We start from the raw sequence: 25,513 nt of genomic DNA, 5'->3' as shown, positions 1-25,513 counted from the left end.
CACTAAAAAATTCAATTTCTATAGTGTTGGTAAATAAATAATACTGTTGGTGGAAAATGTGTAAAACCTTGTGTTTGTAATGGCCCAAATCTGCTTCACAGTCAGCCTGTATTCCTTGTTGTTTAATAGCCTATGGCATAAATTGAAGTTAATTATCAGGGCTGACAAGTAACTCTGCTTTCTGTCTGCTGGCAGAGTCTCTCTGAGGCAAAGATGGAGCTGAGAAGAAAAGATCAATCTCTGCGTCAGCTCAATAGACATCTTACCCAGCTGGAGCAGGACAAGCGTCGACTGGAAGAGAGCATCCATGATGCAGAGAGTGCCCTCCGCATGGCAGCAAAGTGAGCACTGGGACCTTAGGGAGATCACTTAAAACAGACAAAAGATCAATTCTTACTTTCATGCGCAGGGCTTTAGTCCTGGATAATGCAGTGGTAAAAAACAAAAGTAAAGCTCGCTCGCTCTTTGAAATGCAGTGATATATCCTCTAAAAAGAAAAGTCTTAGTTCAGTCTACTAAGTGTGTATTTTATATAAAAAAAATCCCACACAAGTGCTTCACTATCTCTGTCCTGTAATAGCAAGAGCATTTCTGGTTGCCTGCTACAAGTTGGTCCCCAAGTGGTATTCCTATGGGTGCTCCAGTTCGGTGCACATGCACCCCTGCACCTTTGATGGGAGATTTTCAGTACCAGTAACTGACCTACGCATGTGCCCTGTACATCCTTGTGCACCTTACCGAGGAAACCATGTGGGTGACCCGCCCTTAGTTCCATATTTGCAGTGTTTGGCCTGAGATAGTGATGAGCATGCTCACTTACTGTAGCTTAGCTTCTACTATAGTTAGTGTTAGTTTAGTTTATTATAGTTTATTGGGATCATTATTTTCCCTTGATCGTTCATCTGTGATTGAGGAGTTAGTCCAGACTTTTCTGGAATGCCAGGCTCCTGAGGCTTAGGCCACGTCTATACTTCTGAATCAATCTTCTGGAGTTCGATTAATGAGTCTAATAAGGGCCTGCTAAATTGAACGCTGAAGGTGAGCCGGTCGGCACCAGTACTACTCCTCACAAGCAGTAAGGGAAATCAACAGGAGTGTTTCTCTCATCAACTTCCTGCTGTGGGGATGACACCAAAGTTCGAATCAAGGTATGTTGACTCCAGCTGCACAATTAACATAGCTGGAGTTGTGTATCTTCATTAGAATTTATTCCTTAGTGTAGGCCTGGCCTTAGAAGGAAGCTATGCCAGTTAGCAGTGGAGGCTCTCAGTACCTCCAGTGTTTAGGAGACACTGATGTCCCCAGTATGTGTAAGACACTGAGGTCCCCAAGCACGTCCTTCAAAAGCAGATCTCAAAAACAAACAAACAAAAAAAACCCAGGAGATCAAATTCTCATTACTAAATTTGGAGCAAGCTCTAATATTGACTTTTGACCCCCTTTGTAAACAAGCCCTTGAGTTCTGCTAATGCCCTCTGTGCTTCAAGATCCTAGTCACCAAGGGTGTGTCTAGACTACTGAGTTTTGTCGACAAAAGTGGACTTTTGTCGACAAAACTATACCAGCGTCTACACTACCGCTGAGTTCTGTCGACATAACGTCGACAGAACTCAACAGTTTTGTCGACGCTGGTAAACCTCATTTTACGAGGCATAACACCTTCTGTCGACAGAAGGTGTTATTGCCTGTAGGGTTGCATCTAGACTACAGGGTTTTGTCGACAAAGCAGTTTGCTTTGTCGACAGAACTGAATGTGTCTAGACGCTCTATGTCGACAGAAGTTTTGTCGACAGTATCTGTCGACAAAACTTCCGTTGACAAAACCCTGTAGTCTAGACGTACCCCAAGAGCCTTAAGAGATACAAGTGCAGCTGCATAATCCACCTCTAGGTCTTGGTCCCAGAAGGCCTGAGGAGAGGCAGCATCCATATCAGTGCCTGCAGAACAGAGAGCATCACACTGCATCTTGAGGTACAGACAAGAAAAGTAGGGTATACTAGATCTCCTAAGAAATCTCAGGTTCATAGTCAAAAGAAGGCTCCAGAGACCTCCAGTCCAAGAGAGTTCCAGTGAATGGCTTCAGCACCATTAGAGCATCTAAAGTACAGATGGGCAAGATATGTCTCTCAGGCTGGATCTGGACTTCTGAGCAACCGGACCACCTTGCTGGGATCCTCAGGCATGCAGCAGCCACTGTGTTAAACGCAGGATTCCTTCGTGTGGCTTCTCTGCTCAGGAGGGAAGTAGAGGCTTTGTGTGATTTCCTGACCCCAGCCCAATCCTCAGCTCCTATTAGTCAGAAACAACTGGCTAATAGGAACTGACCTCAGCCAATCTCTCAGCTCCTATTGGCCAGAATCAACTAGCTAATGGGAGCTGAGAGAGAGGCCTGGAGGATGTGGTCAGCACAAGCCTCTCCCCATCCTGGAGTTGAGAGCCACATGCAGGGAACTGCCTGAAGTTTTAAGTGTTCTGGGGCTGCAGCAGGCAGGGAGCCCAGCCTACTTTGGGGATGCTGCATGGCTGCTGGCTGGAAGACGCTTAGGTAAAAGCCTCTCAGCCAAAGCCTGCCTCTGTCACCCCTGCCCCTCCAGCACCTCAATTCCCTCCTTCAGGTCACCATCCAAACCCTCTGCCCCCCCACCCCAGGTCACAACTCCCCGCCCAGACCCTGTACCCCCTCCTACATCTCTCTCCCAGGCCAGAATCTTCTCCTGCACTCACACTCCCTCCCTGACCCTATACCCCAGTCCCCTGATGCAGGTCACAACCCCTCCTTCACCCAAACTCTGTCTGACCTCATGCTGTCTCCTGCACCTCAGTCCTTACTTATCCTGTGCGCTCTTCTGCACCCAGCCTCTATCTTAGACCCCGCATCTTCTCCACAAAAAAGTGAAGCCCTTGACCACTTTCCAAAATCTTAGACTGGTCCCCCACCAAAAATTATTGCCCATCCCTGATCTAAAGCGTCCTCTACAACTCATACTTCAAAAAATAATTGGTACAGAGGACCTGTTTGGACAGCTATACCCAGGCTATCAAATGTTCTGTCTTAAAGAGTTCATTGGACCCTGCCGTATCTCTGGTACCTATACCATCATCTCTTACCTGTGCATTGAAACCAACAGAGTCAGACTCTGGACAGTCTGTATATATGGCATTAGTGCTGAGGCTGGTCTGCACAGGATCTCTCCTAACTCCAGTCAGTGTACTTCCAGTACTATAGCAATTTAGATACTCAAAAGGCTTCCTTGTTTCCAGTGAGCCAGAATCCTCATTGTGGGTTAAAAGTTGAGAAGAAATCTAAGAATAATACTTTCTGTATTGTTTAAAAACATACATGATATGAAATTGTTGATAAGCTATTGAGATTGGAAGAAAATTAGCCTGTCTTTACTAAAGCCTCTGGTTTACTAAGGCTTCATTTTTCTTTCTTTTAATAGAGATAAAGAATTAATTGCCAGTCATATGAAATCAGTGGAAGCCACCCTACAGAAGGTGATGTATTTAGCATTTTCATCTCAATTTCATTTTTATTTCAAGACATGCCAAGCACTTGGAATTGTCTATTTTCAGGAAGGCTGATGGTAGGAGTGGTTACAATTATACAAAGACATATTCATAATTATATTTAGAGTATCAAAAGATCTCCCCTTCAACTTCTTTTTGTCTCCAAGGTAGCATTTAGATAAGCAAGCCAAATATCATCATACTATTCTAAGCAGGTAAGTTCCTTTTATTTTTAATAGGAAAGTTGTTACAAACCCTTTCCCTGCAGTACTGTTTATGCTTGCTAAAGTAAATTAGGATGTTACTGATCATCCCAAACTATTTGTAATTGCTCTTGAATTATCTCTGTAATTCACTGAGTGATGCAGAGGTCATTCAGCAAGGTCCCATATCAAGTGGTCATAAAGAATTTGACTTCATATGCTGTACTTTAATCTTTGTAATAATTAAATAGAATTAGAGCAAAGGGTGAACTCTGATGCACAATCTGAAATATCACAGTGATTTTAAACCATTTTTTAAATTGAATAGCAATCTAAAGTTGACCCTTTGGCTTGTATTATTTTGCTGCATTGCTGTGTTATCATGAATATCAGCAAGACTGAATATATTAAGTCTTTCTCTCTCCTTTTTTTTAATTACAGATCCTATTGACATTTTATGGGTATTTTTCCTTTTGACTACAGTGGAAATGAGATATATTTCTATTATCTTGGCATGTTAATTTTCCTGCTATCAAATCGAAACCCCAAGCATCAAAGTATAAATATATTCTTAAATTTTATTTTTTGTAACAACCAGAACTGTCAAAAGCTTCTGTTCATTTATTTTTCACTTACATTACTCTTTTCATAGAGAATTACCTCTGCACCTCAAGTCCCAACATCTAGGAAGCATGCAACATCCACCTATGCAACAGCCACATATCTACATGTTCAGAATTCTTTTTTTGATGCACAGAACCCCAAATCTGTATCTCCAGCATCCTAGCTTTTCTGTAGCAAGGTGGAGTAGGTATGGACCTGAGACCAGTAATGGTAAATTAAGCATTGTTCAGCCATCAGAAGTGTTCAGGGTTCAAATTGTCACTTATGGATCACTCACAAGGGTTGGACTGGTAAGTCTTCTTTCTAGGTGAGCTAGGATGTCTTTCTCAAATATAAACTCTCAGAAGTTCTCTAGGTCCTAATTAAGTATAAGTTCAATTATATACACCAAGGTGGGTGACAGACTTTGCCAGGTCTTGGGTAATGTGTGTATATGGGGGGGGGCTTGACTCCAGGCCTCTGGGTGGGGCCTTGGGTGGAAGGGGCAGGGCTAGGGGCATTCAGTCCTCAGCACTGCCCAATCCATGCCACTGGAGTGATGGTGGCAACTGAGAATGCCGGACCCTTTTAAATCAGTGGGCCCTACAGCAACTGTCCTTACCCACACATACCTGCCTCCTATTGGCGGCCTTGACACACACACACACACACACACACACACACACACACACACACACACACACACACACACACACACACACCCTATGTTAAGAGAACATTATTGCGATTGGAAAGCCAAGCACTCAAAAATCAGGGAACAACAAAATTGAAGTTGTCTGTACATTCTGGGCTCCTCGTAAGTAATTAATATGACTCAGGCCACGTCTAGACTATGGAGAAGATCGACGCTGTGATGGTCGATCTTCTGGCATTCAGTTTAGCAGGTCTAGTCAAGATCTGCTAAAGTGAATGCTCAGTGTGACCCTGTTGACGCTGAGACTTCTACTCCTCACAAGCAGTAAGAGAAGTTGAGGGGAGTGGTTCTCCCATTGACCTGCTACTTTGAGGACAGTGCTGAAGCTTGACGTAAAGTATGTCAATGACAGCTACTTTTTCTACATAGCTGGAATTGTGTACCTTAAGCCAACCTTTGGCTACAGCGTAGACCTGGTCCCAGTCTTCGTTTACATTGTCACATATTATTTTCCATGGGATTCTTCCTCTATCAGTATGCAGGATGGATGGTACTCACTTGATGAGCAGCTATTTATTATTTAGCGTTATCCTTTTTCTGTCGTCGTCGTCGTCATCATCATCAACAACCGTGGTCTCATCGCCCATTGGTGCCTCCCTCACTATTTCCTTCCATCTTCCCTGCCCAGTGCGGAGCGGCTTAGTTTCTGTAGACTAGCTCCGCACCAATCTACTGTATCATCTACCCATTCTCTGTGCAGTCTACCTCTCTTGTTCTGTGAGTGGCCCTATATTTTATTTTCTGCGTGCTATTTAGTACCTGCTCCGAAGATAGAATTATAAACTTCCTCATGTGTTTTTCTGTGGCACTAAGGTTCCCCTAAAGTGAGGGGACAGTGGTATTATCCCCATTTTAGAGATGGGGAGCTGAAGCACAGAGAATAAAATTAAAAGTTTACATTAATTTTGGGTGCCCAATTTAAGACACCTGGGAACTGATTTTTTCAGAATGTTTAGAATTATACAGTATTTTCTATATTCAAAGCATAGCTCTCACATGACTCCCTTTGCAGCTGTGAATACCCAGCAATTCTGCAAATCAGACCCCAGTTTATCCAATTGGTTGCAGAACTCATGGTATCATAGTCCAACTTGTGCAAGGGGATGGCTATGTTGAGGCAATATTCTCTTAAAAATCACTTTCCACAGAATATCTATCTGTCTGTCTATATCCTAAAATATTAGTATATTGATATTAGTATATATTCAGACAGATACATTGGACTTTTCTGTATCCTTCATTTGGATGGTAAGAACATTTGTCATTTTTGCTGACAACTCATATTGAAAATTCTTTATACAGAATTCTTTGTTTTTTCTGCATTGGTGGGCTTTTATTAGATAAATCTACCTATTAAAAGAATCTTAAATTGATTAATCAGAAAGGGCCTCTGCCTTCCTAGTCCAGGTTACAAAAGTACGGTTGCTTTTATTAGGTTGGCATTTGGTCTGAAATTCAGATGTCTGTTCATCCTCCAAGTGGAAGGCTAATTGTTTGGAAGGTAGGGAAATAAGTTAGAGTTTTACAAGCTCTGAGTGAATACAGTTTGATTTTGTGGACTGGTTTCTTTGTGTGGACTATGGTTGGTTGGCTACTGATTGTTTGCACTGGCTTGCATTTTTAGTTATTTCTCCAGGGCACCTCGAGCTTGGGATAATTATTCTTTTATGTTTCATACATTGAAATGTTTGTTTTTATTTATACTGGAGACCAGCTGTCTTTTGGGGTTGATTGGAAAATCAGAACAGAAACATAGTTGTTAATCTAAAATACTATTGACATATTATATCTTAAGCATTTTTATGTCAATGAAAAATAATTATTTTTTGCATAATGAGGACTGGTTCTTTTTAACTGGAGTACCTCAGAAGCCAGAGAATTTACATTAAAGCTCAAAGTTCTCATCTCTCGTAAGTTTACCACGAGACAGATGATATTTGCTGTTTTTCTTTAACTTCCCACTAGTGTACTAGAATTAAGTGATTTATATGATAATCAGGTGTTTCTTTAAAAAAAAAAAAGGCAAATTTTTAGTTCTCATGGGGGTGGAAAAAAGTTTGAAAACATGACGTCAGTGTACTCCTGTATCAGGTTTTCACTCGCCACTGCTGGTGTGTCTGGGAATTAGCTCATCTTCGGCCTTAAAGTGCCTTCTACTGTCTGGTTTATTTCTTGCTGTTACCTGCTCCCTATCACTCTTCAGGCACACCTCCCTCCCAGACCACAGTTCCTGTTAGCTTGGGTGTAGCCCCAAGGAAGAATTCACACTTTGGGTGTCCTCCCCTCCCAGGGAACCCAATTACCCTGAGCCCTCCTTGCCTCAGTAAACCACTGCCAATCTTTATCAAACTGCAGTCTGAACTGGTCACTCATTGGCTAGGTGAGGAGTGGGGGGTGGACCTGCGATCTACTCCTGCTCTAGGTACTCCTTTGCATCCTTAGAACCTCCCTGGGCCCTTTGCACTGGGCCTCAGCCTGGGGTTTATTCAGAAGGAGCTCCCCTGATTCACCCTGCCTTTCCCCAGTACTGTTCTGTTCAAGGTACCCTAAGTAGCAGGTAGCTAGGTTGCTTTCCCTCCAGATCTCGAGGGAAAATGAGTTCCCATAGGCGATCAGTGCTTTTATACAGCCCAGCTGGCCTCTGTTTGGGTGCCTCATGCCTCCTTCTAACTGGCTCCAGGGATGATTATCATCTACTCTGTTTTTAATCCCTTACAAAACAGAAAGGGGCAATCACCCCATTACAACCTGAAATGTGAAAAGCAGAAAACAAATTTTAAAAGGCTATTGAAAAAAAACCACTCATGATTTTAAGCCTATCACACGACTTTGAGGCCTGATTCATAATCTTGGAATTCTTGGAATTGGAAATACTGTAAGCCATTTCATACTGGGAACAAGGTAGTATTAACCACAACTGTATTTACAGTGGGCATCTATGCCAGGATTAGATCACCCCATTTTTATTTTAAATAATTTGACTCTAGAAAAATGTGACTTTACACAGTTTCTAAAGAAAGATCTTTAACTTCACTGGTCAGCAAAATTCTCCTAGACTCATATTTCGTCTTCAATTCATTGTTGTAAAATCTAAAATACCATTATGAAATGTATGCTATTATAATCCAGTTTTTCATAGGTTATACTTAGCATTCACTCATCTCTTCATCTGTAACTTTTCATGGTTTTCTTGGCAAAACTTTTTTTAATGTTTATTTAAAACTCTAATAGTATATAATATTTTTATTATAAAATCTCAAGCTTTTCCCTCTCAAAAGATCATAAATATTTTAGTGTGCGTAATATGTAGTATTTATGTTGACAAACCATATTTCATTAATACTTTATATATTTCCGAGTAATAGTAGTATGTTTATCACATTACTGCACATGCTAAACCTATTCTTTTTACTGACTAGCTTTATAAATACAGTGCTTGTGAATTACCCATTATAATCAGATAACCAGCCAAAGCAATATTGGGGCTCCAGCTCTGTTGAAACCCTAAACTTTGACTTCACATCTCTTCTCAACATGATCACATAGCTCCCTTCCCCACATTTCTTCATGTGTACAATGCCGCCATTGCAGATCATCCCATCATGGTCATAAAATTGTGAATACTCCTCTCTCTTAGCTGTTTTAACTTAGATGCACCTTATAAGTTGGTGATCTTCTTACCTTCATCCAACACCACTCACTGTTGGCAATGTAAGCTCAAAAACTTGCTCTTTTCCTAATGTTTAGCTTTATTAATGAATTAACACAAAATAAAGAACTTCTGCTCAAGAACAGACCCTAGGTTTTTCTGCCTAGAGAAGCAACTCCTCATTGTCCTGATCAATTAGTGAGCTCCACCTCTTACAATGAGTTAGAAATCTTTTAGCATTTCCCAGCAAGGTACTGACACCTGTTTACAGAGTAACCCAGCTGCCTGTTGAGATCAGTTCAGAGATCAATCACAGGTCACCAGTGGAAACAAAGGAATATGGGGAGTTAGTCTGGAAGGAATTCATCCATATAGACAGAGCAGTTCACAGGTTTAATAAAGTTCTGCTTGTTCAACTTAACCTGCATTCAGCTCACCCTGTTCTAATGACACACTCTGGAACAATTCTCCTCCCAACCAAAAATCCTTTTCTGCATCGCGTTTTCAATTCAGAATCACATTCATGCAAACTTCTTTTTAACACAGTCATGCTCAAGCACCACATTATAAAAACCAAAGGACCAAGGTTGGAACTCCCCGCTCTATATTCATCAACACTCTTTTTTCAAAACTTTTTCAGATCTTTTCTAGTTTTATAATGCATTTAGGGGATAAAATTTTTCTGAAAGAATAGTAAAATGTTTTTAAAAAGTATTAGCTATTCTGTGCAACCAGTATGTATCTTTGTATATATGGAAAATAGATTATTTTGGTTTAAATATTAATGGGATTTTTTCTCTTGTGATTTCTTACTTTTGTGGTTTAGTGTGTAAAAGTGTACCGTTGTTTATTAAAGGTCGATAGCGAAGAACTCATACAAAACACTATATGACAAATATACTGGGCTTTCTAGGCCAACATTTTCTAAATTTCTACATGAGTATAACTGAGAACACTGGTTATAGTATTTTTTAAAAAAAGTCACTGTCAAAGTTGGGAGGCTCAAATTCATTCCTTTTTTTATTTTTCTCCTCAGAAAATCAATGTAACTGTGTCTCTATGTGTGTCTAGATAAAATTTTAATATATACATAGGAGGAGTTGAGGTAGGGTAGTGGATAGCTTTAAGAATTAGAAATGTGATAGGAAGTCTAGTACCCTAAATGCTAGGCCACTATCTAAGGTGTGGTCTATAGTGAAAAATTCCTTTACTTTATGATGAGTAGTCCCATAGCACCTTAGACTACCAAAAATATACAGTATCATGAGTTTTGTGGGTATGAGTTACTGCATCAGATGAGTTGGAGTGGAAATAACAAAATCCAAGATATATATAACAGCAAAAGAAGTATGTTACTTCTAACAGGTACTTCTTTTACTGTTATATCCACTTGCTGCTGTGGATACAGTCTCTCTTCTTTACTTCAGGCTCCAGTAATGTTAATGTGACCACTATTCCAAATGAGTGCACATGTGCAAGTGGAATAAACAAATTATAAAAGAAGTAGATTCAATTTTAAAGCTTCCAGATGGGTTTGTAAGGAATTATAATAAGACACAGGATATTATATTTTGTATCTTAAAACATAAAATATTATTTTCTCGTCTTTCTGCTTCCTTCAAATTAGCACCTCTCCCCTTTAATTTTAACATTTTGTAAATGTCTTTTGTTTCATCTCCCTACTAATCTGTCTTTCTTGATCCTTGTTCCTAAAGATCAGTTGTGCAGGACATACAGGTGTTAGCACAGCTGGTTTGCTGATGACAACTCTGTCCATATAGCTGTCTAGTGTGTCATCATTCATATTGTTCAGTGTCATTCTGACCTAGCCAAGCTAAAAATGGTACTCCAGCTCAAGAGGGATTTAAAAACCTTGACAAACTAAAGATAAGACATTGCAGAATGTCATATCCATGTGTTTAACTGTTTTCAGTTTAGACTTACCTAAATAACCAATTCCAGAGCTCGACTGACTTCATTCTTTTGGAAGTCGGAAGATTTTTATGTAGTTTGTCTTAAGTAAGAAAATATCTTTTTGTGGGGGACTGTAAAATTAGTTAATGAATTAGCCATTATTTTATCCAGACATGGGTTCATTTCCAGCCCAAGGTCATAGAAATCTGTTCATAGGGGACCTATTCTAGTACACAGCCCACAACTACAGCATAGCTTTGGCACAATGGTTAGTGTTTGCTAAACAGGGTCTGGATCAAATTAACATCTTACCCAACTGAGCATGGATTTTTTTTTTTTTGGTCAGGTAGTGTGTATTGTAATTCTAGTTAAGCATAGGATTGTACTTTTTCACACTGACAATTAATTCTATGACTTTAAATATTAAGCTTCCTTTAAATATTACTTGAATAGTTGGAAGATCCGTGATTTCATCAATGCAAATAGTCTCACCACCGATGCAGATCACATCTTTTCCATGCCATCCTGTTTTGTGCGGCTGTCCATGTCCTTCCATGAATCCTTTGTAAAGGATCCTCCCAGCATGCTGGAGGCCTTCCTCTCATTCTTTTCACTTCTCGTGGATACCAATTTAAAGCAACTATGAACTTTAAATATATTAAGTTATTAAAATTCTCTAAGGTACTGTCCATGTGGCCCCTACTTCAGGGGATGTGCATGAACTCTCTATGCCAAGTAAAAAAATTCCAGAAAACTGGCTTTCTTGAGGTTGTGTGCATACTCCTTTGATTGGCGAGAGATTATGTAAGGAGCTGTGCATTCAGATACCATTATAATAGTAAATACCCAAGTAACTATAGCAATGAAATCAGAAACACCTTCCTCTTTCTCCCAATTGCATGGGAGAAATAAATGTAGGATTCTTGCATTTGAGTATGGTTTCTTTATTTTATTAGGCCCCGTGCCACTGTGTAGCTTGTCTGGCTCCATTCCCAATACTGGTTCCGATCTGATTAGCTCCCTTTACCTGTGGGTTATCTTGTACTTTTGGTTCAGTTCAGTTCAGGTGATGGTGGACTTAAATCGCTCAAGATTTAAGAAGTGCAGGCCTGTCATAAGCAGTCCCAACTGATTGCCTCCGCACTAGTGGCTACCTTATCAGCCTTTGCATGAAGGAGTGTTGAAGGAAGTTGCTCAGACCTGTCATAAGGTTTGATCTAAAATTTTAATTGAAGAAGAAAATGGAAAAGGGTGTTGCTGGTTCTCTGGGCTTGGAAGATCTGAAGGTTAAATGGCATCAAGGAAAGAGGAAGCACAATTGATGCAAGTAACCTGGGTATTCTCATTCAGATATGAAGAATCATAGTAAGCATCAGGGAGGAGTTTGAAATCTGTCTGTACCGCAGCACTAAGGGAAACTAAGGAGACTGGGATTTTTCATCTTAGAAAAGAGGAGACTAAGGGAGGGATATGGTGAAGGTCTATAAAATCATGACTGGTGTGGAGAAAGTGAATAAGGAAAAGTTATTTACTTGTTTCCATAAAATAAGAACTAGGGGTCACCAAGAGAAATTAATAGGTGGCAGGTTTAAAACAAACATAAGGAAGTTCTACTTCATGCAACACACAGTCACCAGAGGACCTCCTTGCCACAACTTTAACAGGGTTCAGAAAAGAGCTAGATAGATTCATAAAGGATAGGTCCATCAATGGCTATTAGCCAGAATGGTAGGAATGATGTCCCAAGCCTCTGTTTGTTAGAAGCTAGAATGGGTGACAGGTTAGGAATCACTTGATGTTTCCCTGTTCTGTTCATTCCCTCTGGGGGTACCTAGCATTGTCCACTGTCGGATGACTGGATGCTCGCCTAGGTGGAATTTTGGTCTGGACCAGTATGTTCTTATATTATATCTGCTAAGGATTCCCCTGCCATAGTCCGTTCTATGCTGCCCGCTCTAGTTGGGGGACTGTGGCATGGAAAGGACAGTGTTTGCCTAGCTCGTGAGCTTGCCCAGCATATCAGGTCCTTGGAATTGTGTAGCCACTGGCTCAGGTTAGAGCAGATCTAGAGCTGGTTTGGTCCCCAGTAGCAGTCCAAACTGCATATGCGCAGAAAAGTGTCATAAAGCACGTTTGGAATCTATGCAGATTCAAAGAGAGAATTTTATACCACTGTAATTGTGTATCAGTGGGTGTTCTTTTTTCCTGTCTTCTGTTTATCATCTTCTCCTCTTGCAGCTTTGGCATCTTGAAGGCAGAGATCACCCTTGAATGAGATTAATTTCTCAAGGTCAATCTCACTTTTATTGGGGTAGAAGTTCAAGATTCATTTTGAGGGCTATCCCTGAAGGTGTTTTTATGTATAGCCTATTTTAGGGCATTGTGGATATTCCCTATATCATCAGACTCAGCCTGCTGTGCGGCCAGATTATATTTATGTATTCTTTGCCTGACCCTGGTGGGGCTGAAAGAGTTGGATGCCAAGTTGTTAGATGTCAAGTCATTTTTTTTGTAAAAGTTACTAAAGTATTTAGTTTGGAGAAATAAGAAATGGTAGGCCAACTCTTACCAATTGTTTCTCATACTGCCAAATCAGAAGTGTGGAGCTCGTTAGTTAGTCCTTTATGTGCCTTAGAGGACATCATGATCAAGACCAAGCAAAAATAATCACAATTATTTACCCTTGCTATTTTATTAAAGGGAGGAAAAGAAAACCTGAAACTACCCAAATAATTAACTGGTAACTTCTGTTACCAATATCTTTTGCATGCCTCTCCATGAACAACTTTTAACTGAGATGATACTCCTGAGCTGGAACACTTCTGACATGTACTTTCCTCTTGGTAAATTAACACCTATGTATGTTGTTTCTCCAAATTATTGTGACTGTCAAAGATAATGTTCAGATAATCTTAACTCTGTCCACCGATCCATACACATTACAATATTCTCTTTAATTGCATAATCACTTGCTATTCCACAAATAATATAAGTATAGATATATTAAATCTTAAGTATATGCATAGAATAGTCTAGTACTGTATGAATGCTAAGCACACATTCAAGTAATTCGTAAGCAAAACATGCAATGAGTAAGGCAAGGTCTCCATACATAGTACAGTCTCCACAGCAAAGGGAGTGGGCTTGTCTCACACAATGTGCACTTCATTCAGTGCACATTTTGAGAGATATGAGCATTCCTCATGCAGCTAAATTGATCACCTGGTTGTGAATGATATGGTTGTTTGAGATTTTATTTTTATTTTAAATGCCACGTTCTATTTTAAAAAGTGTCACTAAATGTTTCTGTTAATTATATGTCATGTACAACAACTTTTTTTCTTGGCACTCGCTGGGAATGACCTGCACAACCCTCATTGTTTCTTAACTACTCAGTAACGTGACCATCTCGCAATCACACTGATAAAGATATTTATACAAGGCCAAAAGAAAGAGATAGAAATCTCTAACTACTCCAGATTTACTTAGTGCCACTATGGAAGGCCAGTAGATAGACAAATGCACCTTAACTGGGATTTTTCAATACTCTTGAAAGTATTGAACAACTATTGCTAGTTATATCAGATTATGTGGTAGGGAGATAAGTGTTGGTGATGTAGGTAAATGGGTACTCGGATACACCCAGAACTATTTTCACTTGGGACTGGCAAAATATTTTAACCTCTATTTCTAAACATGAAAGTTTAGTACATTGAACTTTGTGTCTCAGCTATACTTCTAACCTAACTTTTGATGTCACGTTATGTTCTTGGAATTACTTTTGATCTGAATTTACCAGTGCTTTATTGATTTAAAATTGAGTTGGCATAGTATTTACACTGAGTTTTTTCAGCTCTTTCAGTTGATTAAAAAGTTAATCAGACTGTTATAAATCCTTGTGTTCCACTGATTCAAAATGTTTTCATGGTCTGTAGTTTCCGTGCAGATTTACAGATCCATTAAGTTTTAGCCTATTTTCCAGCACCATTAAAAAAAATCCTGGATCCTGGAAAACTATGCATGTCCTTCACTTACCCACTCTGCCAGTGAAATCTTCTCAGTACATAAATTTAAGCATCTCTGTAAGTCTTTGCAGGATCTGTATTGGTGACGCTGTCTTTTCAGAACTGGAAGCCTATCCGAAGTCATTGCAGCAAGGTGTATAAGAGTATTTTTGCTTGTGATGTTTGCTTTTGATAATATTCTCTTTGTCTCTGCTGCAATCTGTGAATAAAAATATCTTTGTTATTTGCACAGTTTTGTATAAGCACAACACTTAATTCCACAAGTTCTGTTTTTCTTAACTTAAAGTTTCACTTTGCATACCTTCTGTTGTCCTCTTCAGAACAATAAAAATAATCACCTCCTCCTCACCCATCAGTCAAGCACTTAAACAAGTCTTCAGAGTTTAGAAAACAATTTTTACTTTCAACTTAAAATCTTGACAGGGTAGTCTGTGGGATTCCACATAAATGCATAACATTTTAGCCGTGTGGATCCTGTAGAATTGGGGCCATAATGCATTGGAGTGGATGGTCAATCAAAAGACTGTTTTGACTTTATTGGTGAAGCAGCATAAGGATGTTTGCACAGTCTGTAAATAAATGAAAGACCTCAGTTTTCTGCATTTCAATGAAAGCTTCACAAGTACAATATATACGACTCTCAACTTCTCAAAAGGAAAGCTATAAATACCTAATCTAAGCAAAGTGTCCAAGCAGATTGAAAATAAGATACATGATTTTATACCTGAAATATTTAAAAAATTATGAAATATTTCAATTGGGAATCTTGATATTAGATGTCATATATTTAAGGAACTTGTATGTTCCTTTCTGATGTGATTTTACTGATTTATACTTCCTACATTTTTTTTAAATGTCTTGTTTTATTGTCCATTGAGTGTCAGGCCCCAGTAGCAAAACATGTTGTCTGACACTAATAGGGTTAAAAGGATCTCCGCTATGTGTACTATCCTGTGCATTATACCTACATAGCTTATACATTGTTTCCCCTATCTCCCCCCAGTATTAGCAATCTGCTTTTGTACTTTGACATCAGGGATGTCCCTAGTGAATTTTGTCACAGAAAAAAGAGAATCATCAATATCGCAGTTAAACTTGACTTTCAAAGCTAATAGTATCTCATTTGGGGGCTCAAATTTAATAAATTTTCTTTGATTCTGGGTGAGTTTTTAAACATCAAACAATGAATTGGCCAGGGTGCAGTAAAATATTTAGATCTATTGACTATGGTTCAGAAGGGTAGAAGGCAAAACACTAGTGGTTTGATGTTGATAAATTCTTAGTACCTTAATCCACATTAATGTTGTCTTTTATCTGTGTGCATATTGGCAACTAAAAGAGCCTGAAAAGTTGACACATATAAACTATAAAAATTAAATAAAATATATATTTAAAATAAGATGTTTGTGTTATATTAAGCAAGGTTAATACCTGAAGAGCATTAAACATTCTGACAGAAGACCCTAGAGAATGTTTGTTCCACAGGACTGTATATCCTGAACTTCGTGCACTATGTGAGAAAAAGTATGTGGCCTATACTGTTATAAAAATTGCATTATAGGGCATATATTTGGCAGCCACAGGTATTGACAGGAATTTTTTAGGTCAACCTGGGAAATGTAGGGTTCCCTGTTCCTATAGACTATAGCAGAGATTAAAAAATAACATTTGTATCCTGAAATGTACTTGTTTAGTCATAGTAGACTGAATGTTTTGATGCTAAAATGGGTACATTTTTCAGTATAATCAACAGCATTTAAAAAAGTAGAAGCAGTTAACAGAGAATGCAGATGTCATCTAGAATTTTAAATCAGGTTTAATATATTTTAATTTAGGATTGATCGGATATTTTAGGAAGGTTTAGCTATATGTAAGAGAAGCTGCCCAAATTCATCTTTGTAGAATGTTGGCAAATGGTATGTTCTGTCATTTTATTATTCCCTTCTAAAACTATTCATTGACAGTAAAAATGAAAAATGATTTTTTCTATGCTAACTAATCTTTTGTAATAGATATAATGTATAGCATATTAGTGTATAATATAATTTAATTTGGTTTAATTACTGGAATTTTATTTTGTAAGATCCAACAATAATGTAAGATTAGGAAAAGGGAGTAATAATAATTACTTCGTTTATCAAATAAAAATGGACAAATTGGGTGTATACCGTTATTACATGTGTTGTACATGTAATATGTCAAGAGCAGGATAAAATACACAAATATATATACTTATATACAAATAAATACACTTATTTTCAGTATGTGGGGAAAAGTTGTTTTTAATTAATGAAAATATTTTATATTAATGTGACACAGTAACATTTTTGTGGACATTCAAAAGGGAAAATATCCATCATATTTATATAGCTGAGATTCTCGTGTATTTTTATAATTTTAATGGCATATAAGTTTATATCATATATTAAAAGCAGTTTTTTTGCTTAGCCAGCAGGTGGCAATATGATACCAACTGCATATAGATACATTTGACAACATAAGTAGCGCACTCACATTTATATTTGGTGGGAGGCAGGAAGTTGATTATTATGTTTGATTTTTTTTTTTAAGGATTGCAAAAAGTAAAAATTAAACTATCTCGACTTTGTACAAATACTACTGGGTTTCCTCTTCCTTGTTTTGAAGTTGTACAGCTAAGTTGGATAATACTAATCATGTATTCATTCCTTTATGTGAATCGTCAATAAGAAATATAACAGGCTGTACAATTAACATAAGAAAAAATTACTGCTGCAGGTAGATTTTTTTTATTTCTATTTTAGGAAGGATTTTAAATTTAGTTCTGGGGCTTAATTGAGTTTATAGTATTGAACCTCACTACAATATGAATGTGATCTGTACACAGCAGTCAAAACTCGTTTATTTTCTCTGCTCTTACGTGTTGTTGCACAGTACTTTATTAATAGTTGATGATTGTTGGATGGAAAGTGTAATTACTGCCTACAGTTTGGTTTGTTTTCTGTTAGGGGTTTTAGGAGGGATGGAGCTGTAAAATTTGTACACCAGTTGGAGCGAAGCCCTCAGTGAGTCTTCTTCCCTTCTCATTTCAGTCCAGAGGAGGATGCTTTTTCTTCTTAACATTCTCTCCCAGCGCTCTGAATTAGAGATTTATTTGCAACGAAAAATCAATTAGTCCTAAATTTATTCATGGATTTCAGGTCCAACGATCAATGCAAGTCCACTCAGTGGGCTCAAGGGGACCCAGTTCATCCCAGTTAATGTGTCTGAAGGGGAATTACCATTGATGCTGGGTTTTTTTTCCCTTTAGGTCAGAGATCAGATCTCGCTGTCACGGACTGCGGCAACCAGGAATGACTTCACCCTGCAGCTACCCAAACTGCACCTGGAGACCTTTGCAATGGAAGGGCTGAAGGGCGGGCCAGAGGTTGTAGCATTTCAGGTTAGAGTCTAAATAACCTTTTTTTTTTTTTCCCCCAACTGAGTATAGAGAGAAACAAAACTGCTTTAAGTGGGGAGAACAAAAGCTTCAGAAATTTTGTAGTCAACAGCTAAAAAGAAAAGCAAACTAATTTCCTTACATATCTTTGAATTATATAATTCAGAATCATTTAGGAACTTTTCGTATTGGAGATGAAATATTAAATAATTGGGGAAAAAACAGGTACCACAGAAAAAGATCTAAAGTAAAGTGTTATATTTGAACATTAGTGTTGGGAAAAGCTGCTTTCCTATTTAATTTAACTTGAGCATCACAGAAGAATGAAGACAAGGAACAGTATTTTCCTGCTTCCCTATAGCCAGTTTTAAGATGATTTTTTTTTGCTAAAATTAACAGATTACTGGAGATTTAAACTGTCAAACAGTCAACATTTTTTAGAGCAATACTAATTTAAGACGAATTGCAATTTTGAATAATCAAGCACAGAAAATATTTTGTTCTTGTAATCCCTGGTTTTAGAAAATGCCATGTTTCCATGTCTAGACAGTATTAATTCAGAGGGGAACAATGGTGGTGATGGTGGGGAATTGGTATGAGCTAAAGTAGGACCATATTCAGCTTAAAAAAACGAACTCTGTATGTGTTTAGCTTATGTCTAATTATGCACACATTATCCCTTATCTTTTTATAGCCATTCAAAATAACTTCATTCTTGTGCTACAGAATTGCTAAAGGCAAACATTTTTTGTTTTTGAATGAGAGACTGTAGAGAACAGTGAATAAATATTTCTTTCACTGTGCTCTTGCTATGTATGAAAAACTGAAGTGTGTTAACTTGTGTGCCCGTTGTAGGGATTATCACGTCATTTGTCGCACAATGGATGTGTGCTTTCATATTGTTCATTTTTAAAACAATATGAACTGTGTATTCCGTAAAAGGTATGTCACGGAAGTGTTAGGGTTACACACCTAATCACTTACATTCAGGAATCACAGAATTAAAGTTGAACGTTCTTTCTTATATCTGTCCTCTTCCACATATAAAAATATATGATACAGTTTTTAATTATGCAAAATACTGCCTGCAACATTTTTGAATAATACGAAACAGTATAAAACTCTTAGGGTGTTTTTTATGAAAAAATAAAATTGAAATGTATCTATTCATTGGAAGGATGTAGGGAGAGGATAGAGAATAACCTTTCCTTAACTCCCTTCTTAAGAGTGAGATTCCACAAGTAATGTCTCCTGAAAGGCATGTAAAAACAAAACAGCAAAGATGCTGCCTTTTTAAAGCTGTTTCCTCCTGCCTCTCTATTCTGATAGCCTGGTGTGAGGCCACCTGTCTTTTTCTTTTCCATCCCATGGCCCTGGTAATGTTGCCGAAGCTCTTGCAAGATAGCCTGTCCCTTTGTCCTCTTTAAGGGGATGAGGATGAACAGAAACTGTATTTCAGGACTTCACTAAGTGCCAGGGTACTGAACTAGTGCACAACATGTTCCCTGAGAGGCTAACTGGTGGTGTGATTGCACACATGTACATTGCTTCTGCCCTTGACAGCAGAAGCAGCATCTGGTTACTTTGCATATAGGTAAACAGCAGACATGGTCTACAGTTTATCTAAGCCTGAATTTCTGAGGATTTTCTTTCTTATTGTGTTTATTCTGAAACTATTTTCTATATCAGCAGAGAGCATATTGTTAATTCTATTTTCCAGATTTTTAACTTTACTTTACTTTTAGCATTTCCTTTTTTATGTTGGGTGCCCAGTTAGTTTAATTTTAATTTCATTGCATGGATTAAATGTATGCAAAATGTGCATCTAAGTATCCTGCCCCACAGTCTTGAATTATGAAGTAGCTGTTACTCATGCAAGTAGTGCAACATATTAAAATCAATGGGATTATCCGCACAAGTTAAATTTTCTTGATTACATTGAATTACTGGTAAATATCTTTCAGTCATGTAATAAAGACTGCATTATATGCAAATATTAAAAATGAACTTTCAGCCCCAACTATAAGTGCACTGAGTTGTGTGTGTTTAATTTCTTGCACATAATTCTTTTATTTCCTTTTTAAATTCAGAGAAGGGGAAAAAACCAGAAATGGGTGACAGTTATAGCAATAGCTATTGGAATCTGTGGCTACTGACCTTAGCTATGTGACGAGGAAGTAAAATGTTATCAGTGTGATCTATATTAATTGACGAGGATCAGTAAATAAAATTCAGGATCTAAACAACAACCCCAGTGTGTTGCCTCTGTATTACATGTAGTGAGAAGCAAAAAAATCTTTGCAATAAAGTAGCAAATGAGTCCACCTGAATCATTCACTCTGTAAGAGAACCTAGAGCTAGAGCAGTGTTTCCCAATTTTATTTGGCCACGGAACCCTTTTGAACTTGAAAGAATTTTGTGGAACCCCTGACTGACTGTCATCATTTTCCCTACTCTCTGGCTAAGCTGGCATTACACAGGGACGCTTATCGTGGCAAACACAAATGAAAATTGTTTTCAATACAATTCATAAATGAATGAAAATTTCATTCCATTACAATAATTCAGGTTGTAATGGAATTTTCTCACGGAACCCTTATTTTCACTTCGGAACCCCAGAGATCCGTGGAACACCATTTGGGAAACACTGAGCTAGAGGAACTGGTCATAGTGCTTCCAAATTTCGCAGAAAGTGATTGGTATTGTAGAAGAATCAGAGAGGATGAAAGCCGCCATGTTTGATGCAAGTGTTGGACCCAGAGGCATTAGAGATTTATAATGCATTTGGATTGAAAATGGTAGACAAAGTCATTCAGAAATTTCAAGAATATTGTGCACATCTGAATGTCACTTTGAAAAGGTAAATAAACTGCCAGGTGAGATGCTCAAGCATTATGTCACATGCCTACATAGTAAAGCTAAGTTGTTTGAATTTGAACAGTTAACCGATTCAATAGAAACCTAGTTCTTTCTTGCATAACTGATAACCAAGTCAAAACCAGAAGACATTTCTTGAAAGAGAATGGACTGAGCTTGCAAAGAACAGGTTGAAAAATACATATTAAGTGTGAAGCTTACCGAGGAGCTTCTTACCCTGGACATGCTTTCAAGAATATCCAAGACAAGGAAAAATAGTGTTCCATTAAGAGGAGTGATGCAGGAATTATGACTACCCATTTCTCAAACAAAACTCAGCAAGCTGAAACAAAAATGACAATATGAACCCATCATTATAGCAGTTTGAGAGAAGGCATTCATGATGGATGATCAGCAAAAAAGCCCCGTTACTTAAAAAAAAAATACAACTGTATAGTTAGAATACAACTTTTTAGTTACAGTTGCTGGATATGATGTGATTCACTACAAAGGATGTGTCACAGTGTACCCTTGCGGGTACAGAGATAAGTAAGGGCTGAGCTGGTGGTGCTTTTCTGGCCAGACATGAATGTAGCCGAAGAGAAGAGAATGGTAAGATATCCAAATGTGAAACCTGCAATAAATACAGGAAACAAGATGCAAAAGACCCTATTGAAACAATCTGAGTGAGATTCCTGGCAGTCCTAACCAAGAATTTATCAAGGTCTATTTGTAGTAAACTGGAAATATTATCTTTTGTTAACACCTAATACCCACTTAGAGAAAAACTGAACAGAAGCACTACACAACAGCAGTTTCCTGGGTTAATAACACTGGTCTTTTTCACAATTTCTTTGATGGACCAGTTCAAGAATATCACAGTGAGGTGTTATACAGAGTCAGTACTAAGAGCAAGACCTTGATATTAGAAAACCAGAACCATCCTTGTCATGTCAAAGAGTATGCATGTAGAACATCATCTCAACACACCTTGCAATAATTCGTTATGATCATGAATTCAGAAACTTGCATGCAGAAGAATATATCAAGCAAGCATCTTGGACCAAAGTCAGTTAATCACGGCATAGAAAAGTGCTATATGCCAGAAAGCTAGCACCGGAGAAATACAACAATAACATGCCTTCCCACTCACAATGGAGGTAAGTATTAAATATAGAGTAACAGGCAACTTGCCAAATGTATAGCTTTGCCACTTTGAGGTTATATGTCCTAGCCAGCCTTAGAGATTGGTCCTACCAGAGGAATACAACATATTTAAACAAAATCAAGGAGAATTGTGGCCCTGTTTATTGAGAACATCCTAAATGCTAATGATACTGTTCCTCTGCAGACCAAGGGAAAACATTTTCACCCAGTCACTAAAAACAAACATGGATTGCAGTTGTCAGCCCCACTTTAGCTGTCGGAAACTCCACTGCAGAAGAAACTAGTGGTATATGGCCATGTGGCAAGACAGCCATTGAGGTTCAGAGATTGGTAGTTGCTGACAGATGTGCAATTAGAGACAGAATAATCCTTTCATCTCTCAAGGGATCTACCTTGACCTCCATCCTAGAAGTCAGCATGTGCATGTTTTCCTAATTGGTTCTATTAAATTGTGGGTGTTGTTTTTATTTGATACTATGTTTTATTTGCATTTTGATGTTTATTAAAGAGAAGTGGAATTGAAGACAGATATTGCTGTCTGTCATGTCATAATGGCTTTAGCTTTTTCTAACCTTAACTCATACAAAGTGATTAGGTCTAGGAATTACAGTTCAATCTCTTATCCTGGCTTCTCCTTTATTATAAGGAGAGTACAAATTTTAGACAGGAAGGAAATTTGAGAAAATGTGGTGCGTGTATGAGGGTTCCTGTATAGATATGTGAAGACTGAGTCTACTGGCTGGTGTGACAGCTTGAATGGCTGTTTACATTGTGTGTGTGTGTGTGTGTGTGTGTGTGTGTGTGTGTGTGTACAGGTCAGTTGGAGTCTGTGTATGAACTGAAGGCTCTGAATGTGTGGGCTGTACATGGGGCTTGAATAAGTACATGCATGTATGTTTGAAACTGTTTCCCAGTGTGTGTGTGAAAAGGTACGGTGTATCAGGATGATACAGGCTTCTCTGAGAGAATGAAGCATATATTCCATGTGTGTTTGAGTTTAAATATATACAGAGAGAGAGAGAGAGATTGTACAGATGAGTGGATTCTTCTTTGATTCATTATTGAACCATTGCCTTGTGTTGTGTTAGAGATACTGCTGCTGCATGTGCTACCTTTCAAATGAAACATAAAACTAACCCTGAACAGCCCTGAGCATTAAAATCCCATTGCACTTTTCACAAACATTAGTGTTGTTAGCTTTGGTGCCCTGAGTAAACTTTACATTTGGTTATCTATGTTCTGCTTAACTAAGTTCCCCCATACATTTTGAATTAGATCTGATATTCCTTACTTCCTTTGTTAAACTGTGCGTAGTGTATTGGTATGTGCTGCCAAGTGTTCAGTGTGCTGCACTTGGGAGGTTGTCAAGGGTTTCATATTCTGCATATGTATTTAGGGTGTGTGCAGTCCCTCTTTCTCTTTAGCATTCCTTCCAATCTCACACTGATCTACGTGTACATAGATTTGGATAGTTAGATATACTATATATAATTTATATACATTTTATAGTTTCCATAGAACTGTTTTTTTCTTTGGAATGAAAAGTGCTGTATAAACACAATGTGTTAGTATAGCTCTTCTTTGCAGAGTGTCCCTGTGGGTGCTCCGCTGTAGGTGTCTCGGTGCTCCTGCACTTATAATTGGAACTTTTTAGTAGCAGTACGCTGGGTGCTGACACGTGTGCATGATGCCGCTAGCACTGTAGCAAACGTGCCAACATGCTTGCATCATCAACCATCCCTCAGTTCCTTTTCAGCCACCCCAGGCTTTGTTGGAATTCAGCAGTGCTCCACTCTCTTTACCAGATAAGATAGTTATTAGTATAGTTTCTAATTACAGTTTTCCCCTAGTTAATTCGGGTGCCTTTCCTTCCTTCCTTTTTTCCTATTTAAAAAAAAAATCCCCTTTTTTTCCCTTATTCCTTTCCCAGTTAGTTGGTTAGAAATGCCAGGCTCTCCTGGGTTCAAGAGATGCCTAACTTGTAGGATATGCATCCCAGTATCGGATGGACATGCCCAATGTATCCAGTGTTTGGGGCAAGATCATTCTCCACAGAAATGCCACCATTGCAAAAAGCTTTCCTACAGATCCCTAAAAGCTAAGGATCTGCAGCTTAAGCACCTCATGATGGAAAAGAACTATTTAGAAAAATTAGACATACACAAATCTATGGGTCCAGATTTAATGCATCCATTATCTTTTGGCCATTATCTTTGAAAATTCGTGGAGATCGGGAGAGGTCCTAGATTATTCAGAAAAAGCAAATGTAGTTCTCGTCTTTAAAAAAAGGAAAGAAGGACAATTCAGGGAACTACAGACCCATCAGCTTCACCTCATTCCCTGGAAACATCATGGGAGGACCCTCAAGAAATCCATTTTGAAGCACTTGGAAAAGGAGAAAGTGATCAGGAATAGTCAACGTGGATTCACCAAGGGTAAGTCATGCCTGACCAATCTGATTAGCTTCTATGAGGAGGTAACTGGCTCTGTGGACATGGGGAAGTCAGTGGATGTGATATACCTTGACTTTAGCAAAGCTTTTGATATGGTCTCCCACAATATTCTTGCCTACATTTTAAGGAAGTGTGGATCGGAGAACTGGACTGTAGGGTGGTTAGAAAGCTGGTTAGATTGTCAGGTCCAATGGGTAGTGATCAACGGCTTGATGTTTGGTTGGTGGTTAGTTTCAAGCAGAGTGTCCCAAGGATCAGTTGTAGGGCCGGTTTTGTTCAACATCTTTATTAATTACCTGGATGAGAGGATGGATTGCACCCTCACAAGTTTGCGGATGACACTAAGTTAGGGGGAGAGGTAGATATGTTGGAGGGAGTAATAGAGTCCTGAGTGACCTAGACAAATTGGAGGATTGGGCCAAAGGAAATCTCATGAGGTTCAACAAGGACAAGTGTAGAGTCCTGCTCTTGGGATAGAAGAATCCCAAGCATTGTTACAGGTTGGGGATGTGACTAGCTACGTAGCAGTTCAGCAGAAAAGGACCTGGGGAGATAACAGGTGGATGAGATGCTGGATATGAGTCAACAGTGTGCCTTTGTAGTCACGAAGGCTAATGGCATATTAGGGTGCATTAGGAGGAGCATTGCCAGCAGATCTAGAGAAGTTATTATTCCCCTTTATTTGGCTCTGGTGAGGCCACATCTGAAGTATTGCATCCAGTTCTGGGCCCCCCCAATATAAAAAGAATGTGGACACATTGGAGACAGTCCTGCGGAGGGCAAGCAAAATGATTAGGGGGCTGGAGAACATGACCTACCAGGAGAGGCTGAGGGATTTGGTCTTATTTAGTCTGCAGAAGAGAAGAGTGGGGAGGGGGGGGGGGATTTGATAGCAGCCTTCAGCTTCCTGAAGGGAGGTTCCAAAGAGGATGGAGAGAGGCTGTTCTCAGTAGTGATGGAGGGCAGAACAAGGAGCAATTGTCTCAAGTTACAGTTGGGA

At 38.7% G+C, this 25,513-nt stretch overlaps 1 protein-coding gene across 5 annotated transcripts in view; it reads left to right on the top strand.

The window, feature by feature from the left end:
• CCDC171 (coiled-coil domain containing 171) overlaps positions 1 to 25,513 on the top strand; it is a 228,628-nt gene that overhangs the window by 140,517 nt on the left and 62,598 nt on the right. For all 5 annotated transcript variants that reach the window (XM_075931537.2, XM_075931536.2, XM_075931540.2 and 2 more), the window contains 3 exons: positions 196 to 341; positions 3,444 to 3,498; positions 17,909 to 18,040. In XM_075931537.2, coding sequence (XP_075787652.2) covers positions 196 to 341; positions 3,444 to 3,498; positions 17,909 to 18,040 — 333 coding nt within the window. The remainder of the gene's footprint in view (positions 1 to 195; positions 342 to 3,443; positions 3,499 to 17,908; positions 18,041 to 25,513) is intronic.

The sequence above is a fragment of the Pelodiscus sinensis genome, chromosome 6 (genome assembly GCF_052426305.1).
Source record: "Pelodiscus sinensis isolate ZL-2025 chromosome 6, ASM5242630v1, whole genome shotgun sequence".
In the NCBI taxonomy this organism is placed as follows: domain Eukaryota; kingdom Metazoa; phylum Chordata; order Testudines; family Trionychidae; genus Pelodiscus; species Pelodiscus sinensis.
The sequence above is the reverse complement of the archived record's forward strand: the minus strand, read 5'-3'. Positions and strand labels throughout refer to the sequence as shown.